We start from the raw sequence: 26,185 nt of genomic DNA, 5'->3' as shown, positions 1-26,185 counted from the left end.
GTTTAATTGGAGCTAGGTCTTCTGCAATTTGTTTAAGGTTGTGTACTAAGTCTTCAAGTTTGTCTGTGATTTTTATTTTTTCAGTTGCTTTCTGGTAATTTTTGTTGTTGATTAGCTGGGTAGGATCTATTTTTCTTTTAGTTTTAAGGGCTTGCTTTTGTTGTCTCCTCTGGGGAGTGAGTTTAATTTTAATTTTAACTACATAGTGATCTGAACCTGTGTCTATTCCTCGGAGGACTTTGATGTTATAGATCTCTTTGTGGTGGTATTTGTCCATGCAGACGTGGTCCAGTTGCCATTCTCCTTTAGTGTAGTCAGGGTGTTTCCATGTTTTGAGTTTTTGAGGTTTCCTCTTAAAACATGTAGATTTTGAGATTAAATTATGGTTTCTACACAGGTCAACTAGTCTCTCTCCATTTTTATTTGTTTTCTTGTGTGCTGGCCATTTTCCGATGATGTCACGGTATTTTCTTTCTCTGCCTAGTTGAGCGTTGAAGTCGCCTATTAATAATTTTATATGGTGTTTGGGGATGTTATCTATGGTCTGGTCCAATAGGTCCCAAAATTCTCCTGTTTCCTCCTGGTCTTTTGAGGAGTTGTTTTTATCATTAGTGGGAGCATGGGCATTTATTATAGTATAGATTTTATTAGATGCCTTTAAGGTGAGCGTTGAGAGTCGTGGAGACTGTGATCTGAATTCTTGAACTGAGCTTATTATTTTAAGGCTGACCAAAAATCCTGTTCCAAATTGTGGGACATTCTTCATCACTCTCTTCCCGGGTATACCTTTATAAAGTCTGTACCCTTGAGATTCCAAGGCATCCTGGTCAGTGTTTTTAATTTCCTGTAATCCCATGATAAGAATTTTGTGTTGGTCCATTATGTCGGTGATCACTTTTAGTTTACCGGTTTGCATGAGTGAGTTTATGTTGTGTGTAGAGAAGTATGTTATCTGCTTTGGTTTGATTCTTGATTTTGTCTCATTCGTGTATGTAGTACTGGGGTATTTCCGTGCCTCCGACTTCACGGTATCTTTCAGGTGGCAGCCCACCGTATCCGAATGCTGCCTTCTCTGAACTCTTGGTTCAGCCGGTGGAGTATTCCTTAAAAGATCTTCCATGGTTGACTGTCAAGGTGTCACGTGTGTGGGACTAGGTCCCGAATTACAACTCTGGATGTGATCCAGTGAGGTGATAATGAGGCCGCTCCTCTGGAGTACAGACGCCTTGTGCAGCCGCCCCTAACCTGGAGAACAGACGCTGCATAATGGATTCCAGTGGCATTTTCTCCACTGTGGGGACCATCACCCCACCCAAAGGGGCTCATTCGCCCGAAGCCGTTGGCCCCCTTAGGGAGTCAGGTTATTTCCCGCCGCCCAACACTCGGCGTTGGCAATTTTACAGCTGGGTGCCAGACCAGCAAACCCTCCTCCTTTCTCATTCCGGACTTGGGACCGGACAATGGCGGACAAGAGCGTTCTTTTATTATTATGATTTTTATTATTTACATTTTATGGCATTCATTGCACCACTCTAGCCAAATTTATAGAAAGAATTTTTCAGTTTTCTGTCAGGCAGAACTTCTTCATTCTCTCTGATCTTATCCTTCTTTCTTCATCGGAAATCACACTTCCTGTTGTCTGTTTGTTGATTCTGATTTGCAGCCTGGTTTGCTTGTCTGCGAGTTTCCTGATTTTGTCGGTTATGTTTCTTAGGTCTTCCACTGTAATTTGTAGTTCATCCATATCTTCCTTGATTTCTGTAATCCACTTAATGTTGCACTTACTATTCCACAATTTTTCTATTATTCTCCTGATGATCCTGTTCTCTGGTGTCCTGATTAGATGTCCAAAAAATGAAATGTGTTTCTTCCTGATTGAGCTCATTACTGGTTCTATTTCCTTGTAGACTGTTTCATTAGAAGCTACTCTCCAGTGTCCATCTCTTTGGTATGATTTGTTGATGCACGTTCTCTCTATCTTGAGTAGTTTGTCTGTTTGTGCAGTGTTAGTTGTTTTGAAGATGGTTTCGCTTGCGTATGCTATTTTTGGTTGAGTGACTGTTTTGTAATGTTTTAATTTTGTTGCTATTGACAGGCCTTTTTTGTTGTAGGTATTCTTGGTGACATATTGTGTGCTCTGGTCAGTTTATTTATTCTGTTATGCCATGCTAGCTTTTCATTGAGGTTATATGTTATGATTTCTCCCAGATATTTAAATTTATCTACAATTTTGATTTCTTGGTTCCCTATGGCAATTTTGTTTATGGGTCAACCTGTGTGTAGCAAGATGGGATTCAGGTCGTCTGAATGTTTGTCAGTTTCTAAAACTCTGTTCTAACGACTGTGCTCTCTTTCTGGTTTATGGAAAGTGCGCCCCAACATCAAAAAAATTTAGTGCATGTTCGTGGTTTCAGTACCATTGAGAGAGAGAACATGGAACAGTTTTCCACCTTGGAAACTACAAACATGTGACTAATAAGTCCCACTACTAGATATTAGCTTAAAATTGGATATTTATTTGTGATCTGTCCTAGCAAAACTGAAGTCAGTAAATTTGGCAAAACATGTATAAACTTAGTTTTTATGAGAAACTCATGAGTAAAACTCAAACAAATCATGGTGACAAATTGTAAGGAAGAAATATGTGAATATTTATCAGAAACTGGGGTTAGTGTGTGTTCTACGGTAAGTTCATACAGTAAAATAATAATAATCGTATGGCCTCAGCTACCGTTTGCAGACATTTCGATTTGACGCCATCTGGCTGTCTGCTCGTCAATTTCGACGTTCCGGTTTACTCTGTCTGCCATACAGTAATTGCTGAACTGTTTAACATGCGTCCTATATTATTATCTATGTTAATAATATTTCCGCTAAGATGATAAAAGACATTTTTGTACTTCATACGCCTTTCAGTTTGTTGTAAACCTGTCTGCTGCAAAAGCAGCCATCTCCAAACTCAATAAATGTTTACAACAATTACACATTTTGTAAACACTTGTTTAGTCTCTTCTGAAAATTTTGACCACTTGAACATGGCCAGTTTTACATCTAGGCGGCTCGAATCAAAGTTAAAGGACATTTTCTAATGTATCTCGCACCAGACACTTCAAGGGGGTGAGCAGGTCTCTGAGTGGGCATAAATGACAGCATTGTGATTAGTAGCAAGGAAAAGGTTATGGAGTGTTGTGACCTGTAACGTAAGAATAAGGCGTAACAAGTTCAATTGAAATCATTAATGATCGGGATTTATAATATAACATTTAGCACAATTAACCTCTTTCATTGTAATCTACAACTACTCTGGTATAAGAAGCTTTCTTAGCCATTCAATATGTGTAGTGATTGTTCTACAACAGTTGTTGGCAGCTTTTGGTCTGTTAGAGTTCGTGGGTCACATTAGATAATGGATAGACTACCCCATCGTCCCATTGAGCAGTCTGTGACTTCGGCACTACAGTGTGTGCAACTCAAGTCGTCCAACATTAGCTGATAAGAGGAAAGTATATTCTGTAAAGAAAAAATGTAACTTTTTTCCTATGCATCTTCAAACCAACAAGACTGTCTTGTTTCAGCACGGCGGCTGACAAGGTGGTGAGTGGCCAGGGCAAGTTTGAGCAGCTAGTGGTGGCGTCGCAGGAGATTGCGGCGAGCACGGCGCAGCTGGTGGTGGCGAGTCGAGTGAAGGCAGACAGGAACAGCAGCAACCTCCTGGAACTGTCCAAAGCATCCAAAGGAGTGACTCAGGCCACGGGCCAAGTGGTAGCAACCTCCAAGTCTTGTTCGCAGATGGTCGACGACAATGGTATGTTTTAAATACAGCCTTCCAAGACCTGCTTAAAGCAAATATTGAATATAGATTTGCGTTGTTTTCATCCTTTGATAATAAGGTTTATTTTTATTTTTTATGTACAAAAGGCTTTTCTAATGATTGAATTAATTATTTAATGTTTTAATTAATGGCACCTGACATGTTTTTAGCCTATTTTGTTGGGTCATAACTAAGAGTATCAAACTGTGTTCATCTTTTAACAAAATACATGCAGATAGCAACAAATTACATTCAAATTTTTGACACGCCTTTAGGTACAGTATTACTTTGAGTCATATACATTATAATTTTTTAAAACATTTTTTACAAGTTGCTTTACGTCGCACCGACACACACAGGTCTTGTGGTGATGATGGGACAGAAAAGGCTAGGAGTGAGAAGGAAGCAGCCGTGGCCTGTTCCAGCATTTGCCTTGTGTGAAAATGGGAAACCACAGAAAACCATCTTCAGGCCTGCCAATAGTAGTGTTCCAACCCACTATCTCCCGAATGCTTGATACTGGCCGCACTATAGTGAATGCAGCTATCGCGTTCGGTCATAATTCTTTTAATAACGCTATCACCTACAATAATACCAATATAATGGCCCGTTATTGGACATTATAAATTTTCCAGCCACCACAACTACAGACTTCGTCAAATTTCTATACCACCACGACCACCACCATCACATTGACCACTCCGACATCTACCCTCACTACTTCACAGATCACTGTTACAACAGTTGTCACATGCCACCCACCTCTTCACTCCTCACTTCCCTCCACAACCTCCACATCACTATGTACTTCCTATAACAACGTATACTACAGTCGACGCACCACCTTCGCCAGCTTCACCCAGAACAGCAGCCTCCGCAACATCATCGACCTCGCAGCCATCCCCAACTTCTCACAGAATGTCCAGCTGTGTCATGCGTGGAGTGGACCTGGCTCTCTCCGAAAGGACCATATTTCACCAACTACAAGCTGAAGACATCGCAGTCCGCCGAGTCTTCCGCATCAAGAATGCATGAGGGCCAACATTCATGGTACACATCCACATCCCGAGCGCCACAGATGTTGAACGCCTCATTGACCACGGAGCTTACACATATATGGCCAACGTCATAGAGTAGAACTGTCCATCTCCCCCTCCCCATTTCTGTAAGACATCCAACAATTCTCAGCACCGCCCGCAGGCAGCCAACTTCTCACCTCGTCCACCTCCTCACCCATGTAGTTTCTTTCCTTACCCACCTCCGCCACTCGATATCATTTGGTACCTAATATCTTCCCTTCATAATCTAATCTCACTACGTCCTTGCATCTCCTTACCTAGTACTCCTCTCTAAATTTCAATCCTAGCGAAAATCCCCTAAAATTCACATCTCCGTAGCCCACCTCATTAAATTTGTCACATCGCCCTTCCCATCTCACTCATTCCTTGTCTCACACAGTTCTGTTCGCTTCCCTTGGCCCGAGAGAACGTGTTACGCTTTAAGGGGCCCGCCTCGCCCTCCGAGCGGGGAATAAAAACATTTTCGTCGTCGTTGCCTCCACGGTATGCACTAGCCTTGCGTCTTGGTAGGTGTGCTAAGTACCAACTGATGAGCCCAACTAGGCACACGAGGGCGAAATGCAGGCAACCAGGAATGGGTTGGCTGGAAAATTTATAATGTCCAATAACGGACCATTATATTGGTATTATAAATTTACTCATTCGGGACAGATATTTCATGTTCCCTATGGGAATCAACATCTATATTACCTACAATAATGTGTATCCAAAAAGTATTTAAAACGGGCTCTCAATTTTTTTTGTTTGTTTTTTTGTCACAAAAGTTTGAGGGAATTTTCTTACTTTATTCATATCAGAACATTACAACATGGAAGCATTAAAAAATGAACGTTTTTCTGTACAACATTAAAATATAGTGTAATACAAATGTAACAGTAAAACACTGTGTTATATGGCATCAGCCACGTTCTGGGTGCAGGTCACATGCACGTTTCTGCAGCTGTTTGGAGTCTGTTTAGGGTCTTCTAGGTTTTCCAGTTAAACTCGTGACCTGGTGGTTTCTGCAGTCTGGGTGCTCCATGTTCTATTTTAGTTCTTTCTGAGCTTTAGTCGAGAACTGGAGGATTTGGGAAGAAACTCCTTTGAGATGTGATCTTGACCATTGACTTAAGGAGACACTCTGGAGATCAAGATATTTTCACCTAATGCATGGATTTTCACGAAACTTGGTTGGAATGTCGCCTAAATAAAAGTAGAGATATCATGAAAATTTCATGCATATACAATTAATAGTTTTTTAAGAAATTGAAATTAATTCCTTTTTTTCATTAAATTTAATTAACATGTTAATGTAAATTTGTAATTAGGTAGATAATACTTCTTTTAAAAGCACTACTTATCAATTTTTCTGTACATAATTTATATAAGGAGATATATCGTATTAAAGTTTGTGTAATTTTTACGTTCTAAAATTTTGGACTTGAAAATCTCTACAACCTGAAAAAATTCTGGAATCAAAGATTCCATATGCAGGTTTCTTAATATAGCTGTGATACATATGCCATACACATTTTGTTACAATTGACTGAATATTATGGGAGAAAAATTGAATTTAAGTGTAAAAATTACAATTGGCAGGAAAATTAAAGCAAAGTTCAAGTGAAGTTTTCTTCTTGATTCATTATCAAAAAGTCACCAAAACCATGTCCAGCACCATGGCTAAATGGTTAGCGTGCTGGCCTTTGGTCACAGGGGTTCCGGGTTCAATTCCCGGCAGGGTCGGGAATTTTAACCATAATTGGTTCATTTTGCTGACACAAGGGCTGGGTGTATGTGTCGCCTTCAACATCATTTCGTCCTCATCATGACGCGCAGGTCGTCTACGGGAGTCAAATCAAAAGACCTGCATCTGGCGAGCTGAACTTGTCCTCGGACATTCCCGGCACTAAAAGCCAAATGCCATTTCATTTTTTTACTAGAACCGTATGTTTCTCCTTCCCTTCATTTCTTAGCAGCTTCTGTACGAATACTGGTAACTGGAAGCTTGTCTCCTCCTCCTCTTCTTCTTCTTCTTCTCCTTCTCCAGAGAACGGAATATGATTCACCTGTGTTTTGTTTTTCACAATGCAACAATTGGGATTGTAGTTTCTGTCATGTCATGATTGTCGGCTATAGGTGCAGTACCTGCATGGCTTGAAGTTGATGCGACATTTTCCTGATGAGAACAATCTGATTCCGATAACATTTCATGGCCTTTTGTCCCTGATTTCTTCAATGGAGACTCCTGTTTGGTAATAGCTGATCCCCATCTCTTTCCTATCCAAAGTTCAGCAATTCGTTGCTTAGCTAAGGCTGGTTCATGTTTACGCATATTGTTTATCCCCTTGAATACAAGCTATCAATTATTACTGCACACTGTCTTTCAATAATAACAGTATCTTTATACGCAACTAAAAGAAGTTACTTGCGCGCATACTTCACAAAAATAACAGGCTGGCTACCACCACAGAACCCACAAAAAAGATTAAACATACAAGAATAACAAAGCTTATAGTTGTCGGCACTATTGTAGTTGCCTTCAGGAATACCAATAAAAGCATAAAATGTTGCTCAATGATAGTTGAGTACTAAAATATTAGTCCATAACAGGCTTTATAAATTTGTTCAGAAATATGGTAGATCTTACAGTTTGAGTCTGTATAAATATATTGGGAGAAGGGGAGGGGGGCTCTTGGCCCATCCCATGGATGTGTAATTGCGAAGAATAGGCATACCTGATTAAATGGAAACATGACGGTGACATTGTTACATAACAGCGCAGTTCAACAGATGCCACGCCTATTTCTACTGTGTGTAGACTGGCAAACAAAGCATTATTACAGTGATAAATTATTTGAATTCAACGAAATAACTTTGTGACAAGAAAGAAGAAATTCAGTCCTTTCAATCTGTCATAAAAAATTCCCAAAATGACCAAAATATCGATTTTTATCTCCGAAGTGTCTCCTTAGTAGAGAGGTGGATGATTCGCCTAGTCAATACTATGTATTAAAAATTTGTTTACATTTTTAGATCTAAATGTACAATTTTAATACGTAGTATTGACTAGGGGGATTATCCATCTTTCTATTTACTGTGAGGGAATATATCCATATAGAGGGTGCTTTTCATTTACCATGGCCTCAATTTTCTCCTGACACAATGCAGCTTCCTTTCTAATCAAATGAGGAGTCATTGCACTTTGTTCGTCTGAGGGAGCCTATGATGATCCTGTATGACTCGTTCAGAGCTGTATCTGCCAACATGGCATGCACGGATTGGCACCATACTGGGCAGGCAATTGTCCGCAGACTTTGTGGACGTGCACCTCATCTTGTGTTGTCAACTTGTGAACATTTCAATGTATAATTCCACCTTTACAGTACTGTAATTGTCTTTATTAAATAGTCTGTTAGATCATACTCGTGATACATGCTTCCTCCTCTTGTGGGACATCTTCAATCACAAATACAAAACGGTAAAAATAAGGTAAGGACACATTGAAATAAATAAGTCTTTGGATCCTGTGACACGGTGTGATGGTGTCTTGTCAAACTTGAATGTTAAAATGGTGCGGCATGAACATGATATGAAGCATGAAGTTCAGTTAAAATCGCAGATTAAATTGTTTTTAAAAATAACGAATTGTCCAATTTAAAACAACGTGAGTGGCTGTGCGAATAAAACTATATGCATATTGTACATAAAACAGTGTGATGGTGATGCCATGTATCACGTGTATAATCTAATGTAGTCTTTTTAATAAAGACAATTACACGCCGAGTGTTGGGCGGCGGGAAATAACCTGACTCCCTAAGGGGGCCAACGGCTTCGGGCGAATGAGCCCCTTTGGGTGGGGTGATGGTCCCCACAGTGGAGGAAATGCCACTGGAATCCATTATGCAGCGTCTGTTCTCCAGGTTAGGGGCGGCTGCACAAGGCGTCTGTACTCCAGAGGAGCGGCCTCATTATCACCTCACTGGATCACATCCAGAGTTGTAATTCGGGACCTAGTCCCACACAGGTGACACCTTGACAGTCAACCATGGAAGGTCTTTTAAGGAATACTCCACCGGCTGAACCAAGAGTTCAGAGAAGGCAGCATTCGGATACGGTGGGCTGCCACCTGAAAGATACCGTGAAGTCGGAGGCACGGAAATACCCCAGTACTACATACACGAATGAGACAAAATCAAGAATCAAACCAAAGCAGATAACATACTTCTCTACACACAACATAAACTCACTCATGCAAACCGGTAAACTAAAAGTGATCACCGACATAATGGACCAACACAAAATTCTTATCATGGGATTACAGGAAATTAGAAACACTGACCAGGATGCCTTGGAATCTCAAGGGTACAGACTTTATAAAGGTATACCCGGGAAGAGAGTGATGAAGAATGTCCCACAATTTGGAACAGGATTTTTGGTCAGCCTTAAAATAATAAACTCAGTTCAAGAATTCAGATCACAGTCTCCACGACTCTCAACGCTCACCTTAAAGGCATCTAATAAAATCTATACTATAATAAATGCCCATGCTCCCACTAATGATAAAAACAACTCCTCAAAAGACCAGGAGGAAACAGGAGAATTTTGGGACCTATTGGACCAGACCATAGATAACATCCCCAAACACCATATAAAATTATTAATAGGTGACTTCAACGCTCAACTAGGCAGAGAAAGAAAATACCGTGACATCATCGGAAAATGGCCAGCACACAAGAAAACAAATAAAAATGGAGAGAGACTAGTTGACCTGTGTAGAAACCATAATTTAATCTCAAAATCTACATGTTTTAAGAGGAAACCTCAAAAACTCAAAACATGGAAACACCCTGACTACACTAAAGGAGAATGGCAACTGGACCACGTCTGCATGGACAAATACCACCACAAAGAGATCTATAACGTCAAAGTCCTCCGAGGAATAGACACAGGTTCAGATCACTACGTAGTTAAAATTAAAATTAAACTCACTCCCCAGAGGAGACAACAAAAGCAAGCCCTTAAAACTAAAAGAAAAATAGATCCTACCCAGCTAATCAACAACAAAAATTACCAGAAAGCAACTGAAAAAATAAAAATCACAGACAAACTTGAAGACTTAGTACACAACCTTAAACAAATTGCAGAAGACCTAGCTCCAATTAAACCACGTAAAAAACACCAATGGTGGAACAGTGAATGTGATGAAACAGTGGAGAAAAGACATCAGGCATGGCTATTACATCAGTCCCAAAAGACAGAAATAACCTATCAAAAGCTAGTAAAACAGAGAAAAGAAACTACCCAAGTCTTAAGAAGAATAAAAAGACAACATCATAAGGACACCCTGCAGTTAATTGAAGAACAGTTCAGTAAAACTAAATCAAGGGACTACTACAAAACCTTCAGAAAGCAGCTCCAAAAATATGAACCCCCGACCCTACTGATGAAAGATGAAGATGGTAAGCTGGCCCATAACAATAAAGACAATGCAGAAATTCTGGCTAAACATTTCAACAAGCTTTTAAATTGTGAGGAACCTACAGAACTCCTTCATTTGGACACCAACACCCCGATAAAAACATCACCAGAAAACATCAATCCCCCCACAATAAAGGAAGTCTACCAAGCTCTGAATAAATTAAAAAACTACAAAGCGCCAGGAGAAGATCAGACCTTTGCGGAAATCTGGAAATATGCAGGAACCTCAGCAAAAGTTGCCCTCCATCAACAACTTGTCTCTATCTGGATTAAAGAAGAACTACCAGAACACTGGACAACAGCCCTCATTCATCCTCTGCACAAAAAAGGGGACAAAACCGACCCTAATAACTACAGGGGAATCTCTCTCCTAGACATAACATACAAAATATTTTCAATAATCATCCTTAATAGGATAAGTTTACAACTTGAGAAAGAACTAGGAGAATATCAAGGAGGTTTCAGACCCTGGAGGAGCTGTCCTGATCAGATCATGAGTCTTAAGTTGATAATGGACTATAACAGGAGAAGAAACAGAGATATGGTGATAACATTTGTAGATTTCAAGAAAGCTTATGATTGCATCCATAGAGAATCTCTGTTTAAAATTTTAAGACACCTTGGACTACACCCCAAATTAATAAACATGATAAAATTGACTCTCACCAATACCAAGTCAAAAGTGAAGTTTAGGGGTGAAACATCAGAGACATTTGAAATTAAAACTGGACTACGGCAGGGAGATGGGCTCTCACCACTATTATTTAACTGTGCTCTAGAAATGGTAATGAGGGAATGGTTTAGAAAATGTCCCCCCAAAATAAAGATTGGCCGAAAAATCAAAACAAATTGCCTGGGTTTTGCTGACGATTTAGCATTACTAGCAGTGGACATAAAAGAAGCAAAAACCCAGATATCAGAACTTCAAAACATTGCAAATAAAATTGGCCTCAAAATATCATTTGAAAAAACAGAAATTATGCCCCAAAAACCAACACAGCTAAAAGAAGTCACCATAAATGGTAATAAAATCAAAATAGTAACTCAGTTTAAATATCTTGGAGAAGTAATAACACATAACTTAAATGAAAAAATCTCAATCCAAGTAAGAACAAATAGATTAGCTAAAGCACAAAAATTAACATGGGATATCTACAAAAAGAAATGTCTATCAATAAATTCAAAAATAAAACACTACAACACAGTTATAAAACCGGAAGCTACATATGCAGCAGAAACACTCTTTTACCTGAATAAACAATCAAAGACTGACAGACTTCAGAAAATTGAAAGGAGGATTGGAAGAACCTGTATCAACAAAAAATATCAGAAAGATGGACAGTGGCGGTTAATACCTAACAAAGTCGTGTACAAAGAGCTAGAACCCATTACAGATACTATGCGTAAGAGGAGACTGGGATTCTTTGGACATATCATGAGGATGCAGGACTCAAGACTTCTGAAACAACTAGTACAACACAATCTCGTCTCAAAAAATACCACAACAGGATGTAAATGGATCAGAGAAGTAAGAGAGGATCTGAAGGAAATAGGCCTTACAACAGAAGACACCAAAAATAAGATAAAATTGAATACAAAACTCAAGAATACAAACCTCCGCTTTACCCTTACACAAAACAAACCAACAACACGCACATTTTCAACTGAGGAAAGGGCACGAAGATCGGAGCGTCTGAAGAAGTACTGGGAGGACCGCAAAGCCCGAACAATCCCTTCAAAGAGACCTGAACGACGGACTGACTAAAGTGATCCTATGTGGTCATAAAAGAAGAAGAAGAAGAAGAAGAAGAAGAAGAAGAAGAAGAAGAAGAAGAAGAAAGACAATTACACTATTGTAAAGGTCGGAATTATAAATTCAAATTTTCATAAGTTGATACTTTGACAATACGGGCTCTAATATGAAATTTATAACATGCAATACTATTTTGTTACGTGTTTTGTGTTTTGGCAGTGGCTACGATCAAGTGTTACTCCAAGGTATTTTGGGCGATAGCTGTGTTCCACTATGGCACCTTCCGAGGATATTCCAAGCTGTTGTCTCACCCCTCCGCTTCTGAGGTAGAATTCACATACTTGGGGTTTGCTGTGGTTGGGCTTCAGATGGGTCAGGACAGTAGTATTTGGAGAACTTTCTACAGCCAGCTGTTAAAATTTATTCCACCTCCTTGTTTTATGATACACACCACTATCTGATTTGTAGAAAACTAAGTATCTCCAGGCCTAGGATAGAGAACATGAAAAGTGTCTAGAGTCAAATAAGGGTAGAAAATTTCGAGAACGAGAAAGTTAGACGTACATGGATATAAGTGAAATACTTCAAACAGTAGACAGTAACAAGGTTCAGGATATAGAAAGAAAGATTGCACGCAGGGATGCTGTTGTAGAAACAACAATGTAAAGATGGGAAATTAAATTCACAGAACGTAAGGATTAAGTGGAAACATCCTATCATTACATTTCATGAATTGAACATCCATCAGTATTGAAAAATTAAATTAATATCATCATCATCATCATCATCATCATGATCAGTGTTTTGCCGTATGGCAGGTCTTCACATGGCAGCTCTCCTTGCAATCCTGTCTCTTGCCTGTCTCTTCCTGTCTCCTTTCTCTTCGTTTCCTCATACTTGTATTCTACCGTGATACTGTCCAGCATCTGATATCTTCTCAGCCCTCTTCGTCTTTTTCCATTTACTGTTCCTTTTATAGCCTCTACAAGCAAGCAATCTCTCCTCATCCAATGACCAATCCAACTGTGCTTTCCGTTCTTGATTACCTTTAATATATTTCTCTCTTCCCCAACTCTTCTCAAGACTTCTTCATTCTTTACTTTTTCTATCCATTGTATACTTTCCATTCTCCTCCAAATCCACATCTCAAATGCTTCCAGTTTTCTTTCGTCTTCGTTTCTCAATGTCCATGCCTCTATCCATGCCCCCACAAAAAAGTCTATATCATATAAGATGGTAAATAGCAAACATCTTGGTGGAATGATGAGGTGAGGGCAGCGTATCAGAAATGGCTTCAAACATGGATCAGATTGTTAGTATGCACCAGGTGCTATGAGAGGAATAGGCAAATGGAGCAAAACAAATAGTTGTTGGTCCGAGAAAGTCGTACGAGATTTTGGTAATAACCTGGAAATGCGAGAACAGGCAACAGAGAAACCTTTCTAGACAGTAATAAAGAATCTTAGAAAGGTAGGAGAAAAAGGCAATGAATAGTGTTTTGGGTAAATCAGGTGAAATAATAGATCCCAGAGAATCACTGGACAGGTAGAAGCAATATTTTGAAAATCTTCAACGTAAAAGGAAATCTTTATGGTGACGTTGCAAACAACCAAGCTCATGGGGAAGAAAACAACGATGTTCGTGAAGTGGAAACGACAGTAAATAATCTCCATTGTCATAAAACAGCAGGAATAGATGAAATATAGTGGGAAGGCAGGCTTCACGTACTGATTGGATGGAAGCAGTAAATGCAGCTATCTATAAGGGAACAGCAAGGATTGCTACAATTATCGAGGTATTTAGTTGATCGATATACTAAGGGAGGGTGCAGTCAGTGGTTGAGAGTAAATTTGATTAAAACCAGTGTGATTTCAGACCACAGAGGGGCTGTCAGTATGCGCCAGGTAATTGAAAAATGCTACGAGAGGAATAGACAGTTCTGTTTGTTTCGTAGATCTAGAGAAGGCGTATGACAGGGTACCGAGGGAAAGATGTTCACCATGCTGGGGGACTACGGGATAAAGAGTAGATTACAAAAATCAATCAAAGGCAATTCACATTTGGGCTGCAGTGAAAATTGATGGCAGAAGGAGTTCTACAGCGGCTAGACAAGGCTGTAATCTTGTTGTTCATAGTTTACGTGGATCGGCAGGGAGGGATTCAGTTTGGCGTATGCCAATGACTTGGTCTTAATAGCAGATTGTGCTGAAAGCCTTTCCAAGACTCAAGTGATGTCATATTGGTGATATAAAACTGGAACAGGATGTTAGTATAGTAAGTGAGATTGAATCAAGCAGCGAAGCAGTATTCTGTTAGAAAGAAGTTGGGTCTCGAACAAAACTACACTGGTCTATTTTCGTACCAACTTTGCTTTACGGGAGTGAAAGCTGGGTGGGCTCAGCATATCTTTTAAGTTAGAAGTAGCAAGAATGATCGCTGGTACAAACTGATGGGAACAAGGGCAAGAGAGTTCTCGGAATGAGGAGATAAATGGCTATTATAGAACTCTATTAATGAAGCTGTACGCTTAAACAGGCTTCGGTGGTGGAGTGATGCGAGGTGAATGGAGGAAGTTAGTACGCCCTGCTGGGCTTAGGATGGGAGACCCAGCATAATAATGCATCAGCGTAACCTGACAATCAATCTCGGATGAGACTGTATCGAAGAGCAGCCCGAATTGCCAACATGGGCTTCAAACTGCCCTCCTCCTACTTTCTGTGCTAGCCTCAGCATGCTCAAACAGTTGGGGGTGGTAACGTTCTGAAGAAAGAAAGGAACTTAGGAAAATACTTCAGATGGAGTCTTATCTAATGTGAAACTAGTGGATACTGCTTAGCACTGCTAGAAATGTCAAGAATCATGTAATGGGGTCATGAATATCAGTTTATTCCTGAATTGTGGCATAAGAAAAAAAAAACGTTGTTACAATAAACTCTCCGCACACGGAAGAAAAAAAGAAAAGAAATAAGCAAATTACATGGACTCGCCTGAAAGGCGTTCACTCAGCACAAGCTTCATTTGGGAATAAAGTATAATCGAAGTCTGGCAATTAACATCATCTATCTTTTTATTTTTAATTTACTTGCTTCGGTTGGTCACCACCATTGCAAGTAATCAGCTTCATTTTCCGTATCAAAATCTAATCACAGAGATTTACAATAATAGAAAATCTTCCACCTTTTTGATACTTTTTATTTGCCTTTTAGCAAATTTTTATTTGTAAACAGTACATGTTTCATTCTCAATTGGGAACATCTTCAGCTGTTGTTAAGATTAGGTGAATCACTAAGTTTTTAAACACGTTATTTGCAAGTTATTTATTTGCTTTCACATGCTGCCTCATTCTGACTTTGGTTCGAAGCGGGCTCCTTCTGACTGATACATATCTGAAAATTCCTAGCTCTCTGTTGCCTCATACTGCGGGACATTGGGGGGATATGTAATTATTTATTAACTACCATCTAAGTTATCGTGATATTGTCATTTAACACAAGCGTTCTTAAACCGAACCATTGAAAAAAAAGACAGTGTGAAATCCAAAGGTCCATAGCTTTTAACTTCAATACATAGCAGTCTACGCGAAGGGAGGACAAAAAAATTAAAATAAAAGCAAGCGCACGTTCGTTTGTCACGCCGGGAGAATGGTCGCCCCATTCATGAACCAAGGCGGACCGTAACCTAATTACAGCTGCTATTTCACTTCCTAGGATACTTATTATTGCTCAATTAATTTTTTTATTCCATTTATTTCATATTACTGCAGACTTCCCAAGAAATATTATTCTCTGTTCTCTCATCCTTCATCTTGGGGCAATATAACACTCGAATTTCTCATCTTATCGTCTACTTCTCATACTGCGAATCCTAGTTCCTTGGGCTATCATTATTCCTTCCTCTTTGCTCACCATTTTCAAGCATCCGGTACCACCGCACTTCACACTCCAGACAGATTCTGGTAAAATAATCAACAATCAAGGGAAATTTGCTGACTGTCTGTAACATTATCTTCCTAAATAACACAGTTTTGGATCTCTCTGTGAGGACTCTTCTCTCTTGATGTTCATGCCTTAATAGTACATATCAGCTGAGCTCCCCACCAACCAGGTATCCCTCATTCATCACTTCATACTATTCTATCCATGTTTCTCGTACTTGCTAGGATATTGACAATAAACTACTCCTCACGAAAGACTTTTCGAAAAGAAAGAAATGGTTTGTCTGGAGAATTAGGTCTCTTAATTTTACATTAACATAACTAAAGAAAAATCCAACTCATCTGTGTGGTGGTCATTTTTCCTTCCACGGGAGACCCACGGTAGAGTTCTACTTGTCCATCCTCTCGGCGCTGTAGACGAGAGTATCAGCCTTCGAACCTGGTCTGCTACAGTCCATTATCCTGGTTGGCTCGTTCAGCTGCTACAAATCTTGAAATAATCCAATTGGTATCAGCTCCAGAACTCGTCACATGTTCCCTTTGTCTACAGTGACACACACACACACACACACACACACACACACACACACACACACACACACAGAATTTACACAGGTTTTCCCTTATATAGGCAAGTCACTCTAATGGAAGATAGGAAAACTTAAAAGGGTCCACCTTTTCAATACAAAAATGTTATAGTTTATTTATAACATATATTTGCACTTGGAACTAGTTTCGACGCTGTTTGGTGTCATCATCAGCCAAAATGTGGGAAATAGGCTAGCATGTAGGCATTTATATTACACAAGGCGTTACATTAAACAATACACATCTTACAAGGAGATAAAAACAGGGACGAATATAGAAACAAATGAATCGTTGAGAAAGCAAAAGTTATACATATTAAAAATAACCTTAACCACACATCTTGCAGTGCGAAAATATTCGTCTTGAATGATTCCTGAATACAAAACACACGCGCACACATTTCTGAAGAGCCAGCAGGCAGGACAAAGTAAAGTGAAACCTTAAGAGTTCTTCTGAGAAGAGTTCATCATTTTTTCTATGTTCCGACTAACTAATGAAGTCTCCCTTGAGTTCCTGATAAACATGCACAACAGGAAATTCTCCTTCACTCTCAACAATAGCTATAAAGACCAACGGTAAATTTCATTTTAAATATTGTGCAGAGACGTGAAAGCATGATCTTGAAACATGATATAACTTCTTCATTTAACCCAATTTTTTACACAAGGTGTTACATTAAACAATACACATCTTACGAGGAGATAAAAACAGGGACGAATGTAGAAACAAATGCATCGTTGAGAAAGCAAAAGTTATACATATTTAAAATAAGCTTAACCACACATCTTGCAGTGCGAAAATATTTGCCTTGAATGATTCCTGAATACAAAACGCACGCGCACACACTTCTGAAGAGCCAGCAGGCAGGAAAAAGTAAGGTGAAACCTTAAGAGTTCTTCTGAGAAGAGTTCATCATTTTTTCTATGTTCCAACTAACTAATGAAGTCTCCCTTGAGTTCCTGATAAATATACACAACAGGAAATTCTCCTTCACTCTCAACAATAGCTATAAAAGACCAACAGTAAATTTCATTTTAAATATTGTGCAGAGATGTGAAAGCATGATCTTGAACATGATATAACTTCTTCATTTAACCACCTTTGAAAGTCTCTCTCTATATTACATAGCTTCATTAACACCACCATTCTGTAGATGCACAAAATAATCTTGTAATCTTCACAGGTCCGGTATTCAGCTCGACAAGAATATAAAATTGGTATTAAGGAATACATTTTCTGAGAGTTTGGAGGTTGACTGTGCCAGTATTTGTGGTGTATTGTTGCAGCGTTACGTGTAGGGTGGGGGCAGGTTTCTATGATTTTTATTGCGGGACATGAGGCGGTAAAGCTATGGTGCGAGATGAAGAGGAACAGAGCGTGTTGGATAGTTTAGGTCTGGGGAGCGGCCATTGTTGGATTAGGAGGGGAGAGCGAAGGAGCGGTAGGGAAGGAGGAGTGGAAGGAGGGGAAGTATGGAGGGTGATGTGGTGAAAGTGTGTGGCGTGACAAAGTTTTATGCATAATCTGAAAGACAGATCTGTTTTTCGGGATATTCATGTTTTTGAAAAATTCAATGAGAAAGTTGAATAGGATCTTTGGTTTCTCTGAGATATCATTTAAGTTTAGGTTGGGATTGAAATATTGGTCTAAATGAATATAGAGGTTTTCAGTGACGTCTAGGAAAGAACCTTTGTTTAGAATATCTAATACCTCAAGATCTTGATTTATTTCAGTAAAGTTGTGCTTAAATTCTTTTATATGTAGGCCGACCGCGGAGAAACGGTTGTGTTTTATGGCATTGACATGTTCTGCATATCTGATTTTAAAGCTGCGTCCTGTTTGCCCTAGGTAAGAACTTTTGCAGTCTTGGCAAGAAAACCTATATACACCTGATTTAGAAAAAGGACTAGATAGGTATTAGATATTCTAAACAAAGGTTCTTTCCTAGACGTCACTGAAAACCTGTATATTCATTTAGACCAATATTTCAATCCCAACCTAAACTTAAATGATATCTCAGAGAAACCAAAGATCCTATTCAACTTTCTCATTGAATTTTTCAAAAACATGAATATCCCGAAAAACAGATCTGTCTTTCAGATTATGCATAATACTTCGTCACGCCACACACTTTCACCACATCAGCCTCCATACTTCCCATCCTTCCACTCCTCCTCCCCTACCGCTCCTTCCCTCTCCCCTCCTAATCCAACAATGGCCGCTCCCCAGACCTAAACTATCCAACACGCTCTGTTCCTCTTCATCTCGCGCCATAGCTTTACCGTCTCATGTCCCGCAATAAACATCATAGAAACCTGCCCCCACCCTACACGTAACGCTGCAACAATACACCACAAATACTGGCACAGTCAACCTCCAAACTCTCAGAAAACGTATTCCTTAATACCAATTTTATATTCTTGTCGAGCTGAATACCGGACCTGTGAAGATTACAAGATTATTTTGTGCATCTACAGAATGGTGGTGTTAATGAAGCTATGTAATATAGAGAGAGACTTTCAAAGGTGGTTAAATGAAGAAGTTATATCATGTTCAAGATCATGCTTTCACATCTCTGCACAGTATTTAAAATACAATTTACCGTTGGTCTTTTATAGCTATTGTTGAGAGTGAAGGAGAATTTCCTGTTGTGTATGTTTATCAGGAACTCAAGGGAGACTTCATTAGTTAGTCGGAACATAGAAAAAATGATGAACTTTTCTCAGAAGAACTCTTAAGGTTTCACCTTACTTTTTCCTGCCTGCTGGCTCTTCAGAAGTGTGTGCGCGTGCGTTTTGTATTCAGGAAATCATTCAAGGCAAATATTTTCGCACTGCAAGATGTGTGGTTAAGCTTATTTTTAATATGTATAACTTTTGCTTTCTCAACGATGCATTTGTTTCTACATTCGTCCCTGTTTTTATCTCCTCGTAAGATGTGTATTGTTTAATGTAACACCTTGTGTAAAAAAATTGGGTTAAATGAAGAAGTTATATCATGTTTCAAGATCATGCTTTCACGTCTCTGCACAATATTTAAAATGAAATTTACCGTTGGTCTTTATAGCTATTGTTGAGAGTGAAGGAGAATTTCCTGTTGTGCATGTTTATCAGGAACTCAAGGGAGACTTCATTAGTTAGTCGGAACATAGAAAAAATGATGAACTCTTCTCAGAAGAACTCTTAAGGTTTCACTTTACTTTGTCCTGCCTGCTGGCTCTTCAGAAATGTGTGCGCGTGTGTTTTGTATTCAGGAATCATTCAAGACGAATATTTTCGCACTGCAAGATGTGTGGTTAAGGTTATTTTTAATATGTATAACTTTTGCTTCCTCAACGATTCATTTGTTTCTATATTCGTCCCTGTTTTTATCTCCTTGTAAGATGTGTATTGTTTAATGTAACGCCTTGTGTAATATAAATGCCTACATGCTAGCCTATTTCCCACATTTTGGCTGATGATGACGCCAAACAGCGTCGAAACTAGTTCCAAGTGCAAATATATGTTATAAATAAACTATAACATTTTTGTATTGAAAAGGTGGACCCTTTTAAGTTTTACCTATCTTCCATTCTCAGTTCAATACGGACAAAAATGAAATTCTTAGATTTAAATTTAAAATTTAAAAAAAGTCACTCTAATCACGGGCGGCATTCATTAACGCAGTGAGTAGCATGACTTATAAAGCTTGAGAAACCCTGACTCCGAATAGCGGATTGTCCCTGTCGACACTATCCTACCGCCGAACGTTATTGCTACGAATTGGATACCACTAATTTACTGATAGCACATATCAATTTATGCTGGCATTGTTCGTAGCCAACTCCTGCAGTTCATTTATACAAATGCTTTCTGGCAGCGTACTTAATTTATGCACAGCACTGAGACACTTGCCTAGGCTCGATTGGCTATTGTTAAAGTTCATAACACACAGTTCACGTTATGAAGTTTACGATCGCAACGGGCACTCACTTCGTCTTTGTAAGTGGTCAATAGACTGTTCTCAGCGTGGGCCAGGGTCGGCCTTATATTGTCAACTTGCTGGTCCTTGGGGTGGGAGGCTCTTTCACGCTTAATTAAGGAAATCTGCGGCGTTAATAACTGGAGTTGAAGACATTTAAAGAGTTTGTATTGTAGACCTCGATTCCCTCTTTCAGTTGAGCCAGATGTGATTGCAATCGAATCGGCAGTTCTTAAGTAATCAAGCTCCCGCAATTAATGAGATCACTCGCGTCCTATCGGAGGAGGGGCTTACTTTGAGCTCAATTCTCGGCTTGGGAGATGCAACACATTGACACGTGTTTTAGCAATACATTACAACCGGACATCTGGTGACCTCGATTCACCATGTGAATAAAGTATCCCATATTTTCAGTCTGGGATACATAGAAAATTCAGCTCTATTCATTGATGTGTCTCACATATTTTTCCTATGTCTGGATCAAAATATCACATAATTTTGCGTGCCAAAATTTTTCGGTGGCACCTGTGAAACATGCAGGAAAAAACAGGAAGTTTCTTCTGTTAGTGTGGAACCCTGTAAAATAGACGTATTACTGTCATTGGGTCACATCTTATCTCCAACTCTGTCTCATAGTTGAGAGCGCTTTTTCTCGCGGGCTTGTCCTTGGTTACACCTTTCCATTGTTTGCTAGGCTATCTTTCACGGGTCCGGTTCTGAGCACATGCCGATCGAGTCCCACGGATGTTCCTTTTGCCCAAAATGCTACAAATAACGCAATTTCTAAAGTGATTTTAATAGGATGGAAAGATGCAGATGCTGTCAATGAGCTGTACAGGGAGAATCTGAGAGAATAATTGACTCTCTTATGGAGGGTAAGAGAAGTAGAGAGAGATCAAGGCGATGATGATTATACTCTGTATAGATGTATAGAACTAAACAAGGCCTCAGAGCTTCTTACAAATAGAGGATTGTGGTGAAGTTTAATAAAATCACAGAGGCTTGCAGACTTAACGCTATTGAAGATGTATGTCTGTTGTTATTATTGAAGCCAGACAAATGCAAATAGCATTTTACCTCTGTAAAGCCACGTATCAGTCCAAATCGATCTTGTGGCTGATCAAATACTGTAAGTACATCACAGTAGTATGTCCTAATGTAAAATTAATTCTAGATTAGATGTTCAGCTAAGAAAACCAGCAGGAGCAAAATATTTATAAGTCTACACATACAAGAAAGACGTGGGTCCAATATTTTCAGCTACAGCCTTCATGAGTGGAGGATAGAAAACCTCACACAAGATCAGATTCTGAACTTGGGCTCTTACATCAAACTCTGTGGACCACATGAGGGTCTGTCTGAATCCTGTGTTGTTATTCTTCTCATCCCAAACCAGCTACGAGCCTCATATTCCAAAGTTTCTCATGCTTCCCAAGACAGAAGGCCAACAATCTAGGACGCCCTGTTGTTTCCGAGCAACGTTCTTTCATGGAATCCATTTCAGCATTGTTTGACCAGCATCTTCAACACTTTCTACGGTCCCTTGACTCTTACATTCGTGATGCTGGTCATTAAATAGAATGTGTGGCTACTCTTCCATTGATGTCACTTCGCTTTACATCATCATCTCTCACGTAGGTGACTTAGGGCCATTGAGTTCTTGAACATACCGCATCCCAATGCTTGTGCCCTATACTTCCTTCCTTGTTGACCTCTCACAGTACATCCACACCCCACACCTTTCTCAACTTCAAGGGGGAATTATTCCATCAGTTTTGTGGCACTGCTACAGGCTCCAGGATTGTTCCGTCGTACGTATCGTGGAAAAACTCTATGGATTTTCTTGCTACTGAACATCTCCAGCCACTAGTCTGGTGCAGGCAGGTTCATTGGCAATATCTTTCTCCCGTGGCATGAGGAAGGAAGCCTATTTGATTCATTCCTGCACCACCTCATCTCTAATTAGAGGGCCGATTTCACTTGGCAGGTCTCCCCCACATCTCTAACTTACGTCCAGGATGGCAGAATCAAACCCACCAACCATTAGCAGTATCTCCATTATCACCCATATCACACAAAATGATCTGTTACAGTCTAGGGCAAACGGACGTGTTCAACCTCTAAAGCCTGTGCGTACTACTGCTGTTACCACCATCCTTCAGAACCGCATATCATGTTGGCCTACACGAAATCAATCGCATTTTAAAACAAGTTTCCAGTCTTCTTTCATCCTCACTCTACACCAGGGCGTTTTCCAGAAAGCCCCATAATCGCATTCAGGTGCCTACCTAACCTTAAAACCATTCTCACTCTCTATGAACTGTACCAATCTTCGCCCCTCCCCACCGTCTGGCTCTTCCCCTTTGGACATAGACCTGCCGCTTACGTCTATCAGCAGCAGAATCTTCAGTAACTCTTACCCCAGACCAGGTCGTCATGACCACCATCATCGTCTATCACCTTCAGTGCAGACTCTGCCGAGCTTTCTACATTGCCTTGACTGGCTGGTTACACATACCTGCAGCCACTGCAGGACCTGCATGTATCTTCCTGTCCCCATTCGCACCAGGCACCAATAAACCCTAACTTCCCACCCTGTTGCCCTTGTTGGGCATCAACTGATGCTGAGGTCTAGGGAAGCACCTGGCCTTAACATTAGATAACTGTCCTTTTTTCTATTCTCTTGTCTGCTTTACCTAACTTTGACAACAGTAACCTCTACCATTATTATTCTATCCTCCACTCTATCCATGCGGTCGCCACTTAGGCTGACAAGCGTTAATTATGTTCTTCATCTTCACTCTCCAGACCACTTTATACCCAGGTCCTCTTACTCCTCCTTTCATTACAGCCTCTATGGGACCAGGGGTAGCTTTGTCATTATGTGGATTTTCTCCTCCTAGTCTCAGAACCGTTCATCATCTTTCTGCTTCTTGTCTGCCCGCTGTTGGTGCTTCCCTATCCTTTTCCTGTACCTTTCTTTTGTTAAGCTCTGGCATATATTTATTTCTCCAATTCTTCAAACCCTCCTGCCTTGATTCCCGTCTCAGTCCAGCCTTTCTTCTCGTCCTGCACAGTGTCTCTTCAGACGTGCCAACTCCCCTGATTTAAGCGTGAGACTCCCTCTTTTTGGTCCTTCCTTCATCTCTCTATTTCAAGAACAGATTTAGTATTCCTGTATTTGTTTAATTCTTGGTTCTTTAAGTAAGTGAAGAGAATTGATATTCAGGGGGCACTGGCAAGACTGATGCAATCAGCTGGTGGTGTTCTTAAATATGGCTAAATCTCTAATGTAATGTTCATTTCCACATAGCAATGCTGACTGTGAGACTATTTTTTTAGCATGCTTACAAGGACAAAAACTCAATTCAAATCAAGGCTTCCCGAAAAAGAATTCTGGAAAAAATGTTAACCTTAAAACCCCTTCAACCAGCCCAGTGCTTTAAACATAAATCTAGTTCTGAAATTTATGAATTATAATGAATAATTGTGTGTTTTAAAGCTAAGATGCAAGCAGTATTTCAGTATTTATTAAAAAATAAATAAGAGAAATTACATAATTGAGTAATATCATAATCATCATCATCATCATCATCATCATCATCATCAACAACATCCCACTCCAGTCGCCCGGGTTTGCTTAATAAGCCGCCTCCATTCCTTTCTGTCCTTCCACTCTTCCTGCTCCATTACTTCTGCCACATCCAATCCAGCTTCTCTAATGTCCTTCCAAATCTGATCCATCCACCTTCTTCTTGCTCTTCCAACTGGTCTCTTTCCCTTAACTTCTCTTTCCAATTCCCTTCTTGCTACCCGTTCCTTTCCCATCTTTTTACATGTCCGAACCATCTGTCTTGCTTTCTGTATGTTCTGTATTTAGCTCTTCTCTGATTTTAATATTTTGAATTCTGTCTCTTCTTGCCTTTTTAACCGATGTTCTTAAAAATTTCATTTCTACTGCTTGGATCTTATTAGTCACCAGCATTTCCAGTCCATATATTACAACCGGTATGACATACTGTTTATATAATGTTAATTTCGTTCTCTTTGGTACTTTGTCATCCCATAAAAGCTCTCTGACCTGATAAAATTTTGTACCTTTACTTAGTCTGTTATTAATTTCAGGGTTGATTTCATTACTTCCATTAATAATGCTTCCCAGATATGTAAACTGTTCTACATTCTCTAACCGTTCTATGTTCACTTGGCTTCTCTTTTCCACAGTGCATGACTACAGTTTTCTTTTTACTAACTACCATTCCAAACTCATTCAGATTTTCATTCCAAATGTCCAGTCTCCTCTGTACTTCCTTTTCTCCCTTTCTCCAAATCACCACATCATCTGCAAATACCAAAGCATTCACTTCATCACTACTGATACCCTGTTTTACATCCATCAAACAGTCATGGTGACAGTGCACTTCCTTGTCCCATACATGTTTTCTCTTAACTGAATAATAAGTTTTTCCCAAATCCAAAAATATGAAGATTATTTCCTTGTCCCTTTCCAGATGTTTTTTCCATTATTGTTCGCACTGTAAATATCAAGTCTTGTTGATCTATTCGGTCTAAATCCATATTGTTCTTCCTCTGTGTTTCTATTATATCCCTCAGTCTTTTGTCTATGACTTTCTCCATTATTTTTAGCCCATATGATAATAGGAAGAAATGTGAAAATTATAGAGGTATAACCCTATTTCCTTTTTTTGAACAATTGTACAATGATTCCTTGTTGCCACTCTTTCGTCTTTCCATATGGCAATGAGGAGTCGGTATAGCCAGTGTAGTCCAATGCTTCCTGCTGCCTTAATCATATCCGCGGTACCGAGCTCGATAGCTGCGCCCAGTATCCAGTATTCGGGAGATAGTGCGTTCAAACCCCACTGTTGGCAGCCCTGAAGATGGTTTTGTGTGGTTTCCCATTTTCACACCGGACAAATGCTTCCCACTCCTAGACCTTTCCTGTCCCACTGTCGCCACAAGACCTATCTGCGACGTAAAACAACTTTTAAAAAAATTCATATCCGCATTGAATTTCTTTTCCGCTTGCTTTACCTTTGGTCATTGCTTTCACTGCCCTTTCAAGTTCCAACCATGTTATCGGATTCTCTTCTTTTCCTCCATTTGTTATTTTTATTTTCTTATCCCCTTCTTCATACTCATTGTAAAGTTTTTCATAATACTTTGCCATCACCTTCTGAAGACACTTTTTGTCATGTACTATGGATCCATCTTCTCTCTCTAATGCCTTGATTTTTTTCTTGATTTATTCTTTTCGATTTTATTACCCTGTATAATAGTTTCTGATTTCCTTGACTATCTTGGTCAATTTTGTTCGTAAACTCTCTCCATCATTTCTCCTTTTCTACCTTGATAATCCTCCTTACTTGTAGTTTCCATCTTTTGCATTCCACATGTAACCTTTCTATCTTATTCTCATCCCTCTGATATGTTTTTTGCTTTTCCTTATCCATTTCTTTCTTCACCTTGTTCCTTTCTTATATTTCCTCTCTCTCTCTCTCTCTCTCTTCCCCCCCCCCCCTCCTTTTCCTTAACATTTGCTTTTGTTTTCCCGCATACCTCAGTTGCTGCTTCCACAAATG

The 26,185-nt window shown here is 39.6% G+C and overlaps 1 protein-coding gene across 4 annotated transcripts in view; it reads left to right on the top strand.

Moving 5' to 3' along the window:
• Positions 1-26,185, top strand: part of Hip1 (Huntingtin interacting protein 1) — a 604,867-nt gene that overhangs the window by 553,637 nt on the left and 25,045 nt on the right. For all 4 annotated transcript variants that reach the window (XM_067154583.2, XM_067154580.2, XM_067154584.2 and 1 more), the window contains one exon: positions 3,576-3,805. In XM_067154583.2, coding sequence (XP_067010684.2) covers positions 3,576-3,805 — 230 coding nt within the window. The remainder of the gene's footprint in view (positions 1-3,575; positions 3,806-26,185) is intronic.

Source organism: Anabrus simplex, chromosome 10 (assembly GCF_040414725.1).
Source record: "Anabrus simplex isolate iqAnaSimp1 chromosome 10, ASM4041472v1, whole genome shotgun sequence".
Taxonomy (NCBI): Eukaryota; Metazoa; Arthropoda; class Insecta; order Orthoptera; family Tettigoniidae; genus Anabrus; species Anabrus simplex.
The sequence above is the reverse complement of the archived record's forward strand: the minus strand, read 5'-3'. Positions and strand labels throughout refer to the sequence as shown.